This window comes from Lycium ferocissimum, chromosome 6, assembly GCF_029784015.1.
Source record: "Lycium ferocissimum isolate CSIRO_LF1 chromosome 6, AGI_CSIRO_Lferr_CH_V1, whole genome shotgun sequence".
Lineage (NCBI taxonomy): Eukaryota > Viridiplantae > Streptophyta > Magnoliopsida > Solanales > Solanaceae > Lycium > Lycium ferocissimum.
The window spans coordinates 47,852,451-47,858,450 of record NC_081347.1 but is presented as its reverse complement, the minus strand read 5'-3'; the positions used below and the strand labels follow the sequence as shown (position 1 = coordinate 47,858,450).

The following is a 6,000-nucleotide window of genomic DNA, read 5'->3' as shown; positions in this document are numbered from 1 at the left end:
GTCAAAGATGGCTTATGCAATAAAATATCATTTATACACACATAAAATGTATCCATTTCGGTCTTGTGAAAGTATGGTAAATTCATATGACTATTTAGGTCAAATTTAATAATTTATGCTTACTTGAGTCATTTCTATCTTTTCTTCTCAAAGTTTATCTTAATTTAAAATTGTACAATAGAAGTTATGGTAATTTTTACATAAGTGTGGCCAAATTTGAATCAAATTGGTGTGGCAGTTTAGCAACTCTCATAAAATACAATAATGGAGGGTCGAGAGAGGCTAGGTGAGGTGACACAAAGAACATTTTGGGAAGTGAGAAAGAGAAACACCTAAAGCAAAGAATAGGAAAGCACAAAATCAAGTTTAATTCCTATCTGTCTTTAAACTCAAAGTAAAGTATAATTGGCACAAAACACTCTTTCCTAGTAAACATTCTTTCTCCCTAAATCAAATTCTCGCATTCGAGTTCTGAAAATAAATACATTTTGATAAAAAGCATTTTATCTTATTTCATGAATCTGTGCGATACAAATTCAAATTAATTAAGTAAAATATACATATCGAATAATTAAATTAGGAAGAAAAAAAACGAGAACACTCCCCTCCAATCCCTCTCACTCCCATCCTTAGCCCCACCAACCACAGAACTTTATGCCCTGTGAAATTTGACACAAAAGCTAAAGGTTCAGTCTTTGTATTGTAGACTGGAAACACAAAAACTTATTTTCTCTCTCCACTCAAATCTTCTTCAATTCTTTGAAAATTTTAAGAAATTGCTATGTCTTGATTGCTACCCATGTAGTAACATTTAATTGGCCACATCCCACATGGTGTTATTATAACTCTAAGTAAGCACACAACTCATTTGTGTGTATTTTCTAGTCCTAGCTCATGCATAGGTATTGCTGTTAGTCAGAGAATATAAAAAACATAGAATCAGAAGGTCAGGGAATAGAAATAAGGGAATTTCAATTATTATTATCCATTCTTTGGGATTCTTGAAAATGTTGACAGAGTAAACAAATACTCTTCTAGTTTTCTCAAGAATTGTATTTATATACTTTTGATGGATTTGCTGGTAATAATTGTGTTGCCATTGGCAAGTGGTGAAGAAAATATTTGGTGTTAAGAAGACAACAACACCAATGTACACAACAACAAATACAGATAGATTTAGAAGAAGAAACAAGATTTCCAAATTCTTCAAGAATTATGGCTTGTAGCTGTTTCAAGATTTCCACTTTTGTTTGGTTTATGTTCTCTGTTTGTCCTGTTTGGTCATCACTGGAAAATGAAAAATTCAATCAGACATTTAAACCATGGAATAATGAGTCTCAAAAGATGAAGATGATTATTAGAGCTCATCTCATGAAGATCAATAAGCCTTCTCTCAAGACAATTCAGGTATTCCCATATTTTATTAAAGTTTCTTGATATGTTTCCTTTTCCTCTAATTAAAGTGTTTTTCTTTTTGTCTCTAAATATTGATGCAGAGTCCTGATGGAGATGTTATAGATTGTGTGCTATCTCATCAACAACCAGCTTTTGATCATCCTGAGTTAAGGGGCAAGAAGCCTTTGGTAAATCACTTGAAATTCCTCATTCCAACTTATTGGCTTCAAGTTGTTTTGGAAAACTGAATATATTCCAAAACATTTGACGTTAACCAAAAGTATATACTTTCTTTTTCAAATGCACCCTTAGTGCAACATGCTACAATTAATGTGGTGTTAATAGGAGAGACGGAGACGGGATTTGAATTATGGGTTCTAAATTACAGCACAACGACATTAGGTATTAGTAATTGGGTTCCGAATTTAATTTTTATATATATATTTAGTGAATTATGAATACAAATACAGTGTTTGAACTAAAGCTAGCTAATGAACCTGCACGGCCTCTAGCTCCGCTCCTGGTTAATTGTCACGTTTAAGAAAGAAATAAAGAATCTTATCATGATTAAAACTGTCAAATGTCTTTCTTAAGGGTAGGCAAGAACCAGACAGATAATATATATATGGACTAAGTGATAAGTTTTGGAATTTCATTAATTTTGTTGGGTTTGTAGGATCCCCCAGAGAGGCCAAATGATCACAAGTCAAACTTGATGGAATTGGAAAACTTTCAGTCATGGAGCATGTCTGGTGAAACATGTCCAGAAGGAACAATTCCAATTAGAAGAACAAGAGAACATGACATTCTTAGAGCCACTTCTCTTCAAACATTTGGCAGAAAAATCCAAAGACCAGTTCGAAGAGACATGACCACAAGTAACGGCCATGAGGTTTGTGCCCTTTATTACATGTTCTCGTTTTTCATGTTCAAGAAAATCCATGCGGGTTTCAACTAAAGCCTAACTTAGAAAGTTGGTAGAATACATTGGCAACCTCTTAAATTTGTCAGTAATTTTATTTAAATACTCAAATTACGGCATGCTGTAATAGAGGAATATATAATAAAGTGTTTCTTTTACACTTTTTTTTGGTGAAGAAAAAAATGTATTGATCAGTCACCTACAATCTATTACTTCTATTAGACACTTGCAACCTAAAAATTTGAAAAAGCTTTTATGCGTATTTTCAAGCGCCTATCACGTAGAAGTTAACCATATAAAATATATCATCTGCTTTGATTATACAAATTAATCTCAATAAGTCGTAAAACCTCATGTTCAAATTGATGTTGATATGCACTAATTAAAGGAGGAGACATATGTTATGTGATTAACTTATCTACATAATGAACACTTGTGAACATGCATAAAACTTTTCCAAATTATGAGCGGAAAGTGTCTAATTATAGAAACACTTTATCATGTATTCAAGTGTTCAATTGGAACAGATCACAATTAATTTAAGCGTTAAATAAAATTTACTGACAAGTTTAAGAGGTTGTCTATATATTCAACCTAGAAAATTCTATTTTTGAGAATAAATTTCATGAACTTCTACCTTTTTACATTTGGCTGTTCTTGCAATATTTTTCTCAACTGTCAATTTGTCAGATTTCTGGTTTAGGTTTCTACAAACTTCGATGATATCCTTTACCATATAAGTTCAATCACTTTTAAAGCAATCTAGTTTCAAGTTCGTGCATAAATGAATGCTATGCCTTTCGTTTCTCATCTTCAATCATGCGATCTTTCTATTCGAAAAATAGACCGTGAAACTTTGGTCATCAAAATCACGATTTGCCTTTTCTAGAAGGGCGATGAAATTCTTTATGTATTATCTTTTATACTTATATATATATACATGGATAATATAAAGAGTTTTATGGAATCATCATACTTTAACATATTGCAGCAGATAATACTGACGGAATGAAAACAATTATATAAGGGAATTCTAAAATGTCACACTTTGAATTTGAACCTATTAACTACACTAGCTTTTGTACTTCCTTTGCCACTTTATTAGAATTTTCTTTTTATGCCAAGCTGATACAATTTGGTTGTGTACATATATAAGTTTTGAATACCCTAAACAAATCTAAAAGGTTAGCTTAAGCGGTCCAAGGTGTTCAAAATTCTCTTCAACGTTTTAGGATCGGACAACATTATTTTTTATGTTTAGCTGCTGTTGTTTTTTTCGAACCCCCTAAATGAAAATCCTGGATTCGACACTGAGCAACAGCTCCTAGCAACATGGCTTATTTCCAGGTTACAACTTTCAAGTTTTATAGATGATTCCTGTTGTTATTTTTTATGTGACCTGATTAAAATACTTTATGCCACCAATATACTACAGTCAATCCATATATTAATCGTACAATTTTTTGGGGGTTCATTTTTTGCAAAGGTATATCTGTAGTAATGTATATTTTTATTTTCCATTTGTGGGAACCAGCATGCAGTAGGGTATGTAACTGGAGATCAATATTATGGAGCAAAAGCAAGTATAAATGTGTGGGCACCTCAAATTGCCAACCAATATGAATTCAGTTTATCACAAATGTGGGTTATTTCTGGTTCTTTTGGTGATGATCTCAACACCATTGAAGCTGGTTGGCAGGTATGTTATATCTTCTTCTTCTATTTCACTACTACCCAATCTCCATCCACTTGAATTGTAGTTTAATTGGACATGGAATTTAATCGATCATTTTTTTTAAAATTTTTCTAGTCATAATAAATAGAAATACAAGACAGCTAAAGTTTGATTATCATTAAAATGTCAACAGGTTAGCCCAGAGATATATGGAGACTATTTTCCAAGATTCTTTACCTATTGGACCGTAAGTTCTTGTATATTGCATTTTCTTCTTGTCCTTCTGATTATCAACTATAAGATAATTTCACCTGTTTAGTTAATGATGGGATAATTTAGTGACATTTTATTTGGTTAATTTAATTATACAGAGTGATGCATATCAAACGACTGGATGTTACAACTTGCTTTGTTCAGGATTTGTCCAGACCAATAATAAAATAGCTATTGGGGCTGCAATCTCTCCAACATCCTCTTATAATGGAGGCCAATATGATGTCAGCATATTGATTTGGAAGGTAATTTCACTTTTAACCCAAAAATAAAAAGGAAATGAAAGAACTTTGCATTGCAATAATAACTAGTCTCATTTAGGGTGTTTTCGGTAAAATGTTTTTCAGAAATTAGTGGATTTCTTACTTATTTTCCTCTATTTGGTACGTAAGCAAAATATACTATCTCAAAAATATTTGTATATAATATAATCTAGATAAATACTAGGGGAGATGAGGGTGGGGTGGTGGGGATGGGGGATACAGGATTGGGTGAAGATGAGGTGTGTTGAAGGGTGGGAAGCACACAGTCAATGTAAAATGTCACTTGTGGAACTTGTTTTCCATACTTCTACTACATTAGTCATTTTCTTTATTTATAAGGAACTTGTTTTCTTAGAAAAATGTTTTCCAAAAATTTTGACCAACCAAACATGAGAAAATTAAAAAATATTTTCAAAAAAATATTTTCCTCCATACCGAACAGACCCTTATTAGAGTCAAGGCCTTTGTTTTGACAGTGACTTTCTAAACATGTTTCTATAGTTGCAATTCTAATGCTCTTTTTCTTCGAAATGTATGCTAAAAGGAATTAATCATTTTATTCAGGTGGCCGGCTTAGTAATAGCTTTCAATAATGTTTATTAGTAACGTTAGTTAAGCAACAGTACTACTTCTTAAATCTTAATTAATAAAATGGACTTGGTGACTAACTTCTTCCATTTAATTAACAAATATACCCAAAAAAAAATATTATTGTCAAACTAATAATAATACTTCATGCATGCAGGATCCCAAGCATGGGAACTGGTGGCTAGAGTTTGGATCAGGAGTTCTTGTAGGATATTGGCCATCATTTTTATTTTCACATCTTAGAAATTCAGCAAGTATGATACAATTTGGTGGTGAAATAGTGAACAGTAATCCTTCTGGATTTCACACATCAACTCAAATGGGAAGTGGTCATTTTGCTGGTGAAGGATTTGGAAAAGCTTCTTATTTTCGAAATTTGCAAGTAGTTGATTCAGATAATAGCTTAGTACCTTTATCAAATCTCAAAGTTGTGGCTGATCATCCAAATTGCTATGATATTCAAGGAGGGATTAATTCTGTTTGGGGTAATTATTTTTACTATGGAGGTCCTGGTAAAAACCAACGTTGTTCTTAATTAAAACAAATAGGTATATGTTTTTTTTTTTCCTTCTTTTTTACAGTTTTGGGGTGATTGGTTCTTGAGCTTGCAAGCTTGGGTTATTCTTTCTTTTGTATTTTTGGGTCTAAAAATTATCCATTAATTAGTTATACCACATTTAATTAAAGAGTTGTGAAAATGAAAAAAGGAAATAGTGAATATAATATGCTATTGCTTTTCTGTGTTTATTATCTTTTTCAATATTTTCTTGACGGAAGTGAACTTTCAATCTTTCTGACAAACTTTAAGTAGAAATACCGAGGCATTTGGGATGCCACAAGAGCCCAAAAGCATATTCTTCGTAGTAGCATATGCCATCAATCAC

General features: G+C 32.2%; 1 protein-coding gene across 1 annotated transcript; it reads left to right on the top strand.

Annotated features, from left to right (window-relative positions):
- Window positions 1-696: 696 nt before the first annotated feature.
- On the top strand, window positions 697-5,861 carry LOC132059733 (protein neprosin-like). The gene is made up of 7 exons (XM_059452477.1): window positions 697-1,407; window positions 1,497-1,583; window positions 2,072-2,287; window positions 3,852-4,016; window positions 4,186-4,239; window positions 4,364-4,510; window positions 5,274-5,861. The coding sequence occupies exons 1-7, from the start codon at window positions 1,216-1,218 to the stop codon at window positions 5,649-5,651; spliced, it is 1,239 nt and encodes a 412-aa protein (XP_059308460.1). The 5' UTR covers window positions 697-1,215; the 3' UTR covers window positions 5,652-5,861.
- Window positions 5,862-6,000: the final 139 nt, after the last annotated feature.

Coding starts and splice junctions, on each gene's coding strand:
- LOC132059733 (XM_059452477.1), top strand. CDS start 1,216: ATGGCTTGTAGCTGTTTCAAGATTTCCACTTTTGTTTGGTTTATGTTC. Junction 2,288..3,851: donor CCACAAGTAACGGCCATGAG/GTTTGTGCCCTT, acceptor TGTGGGAACCAG/CATGCAGTAGGGTATGTAAC. Junction 4,017..4,185: donor CCATTGAAGCTGGTTGGCAG/GTATGTTATATC, acceptor AAATGTCAACAG/GTTAGCCCAGAGATATATGG.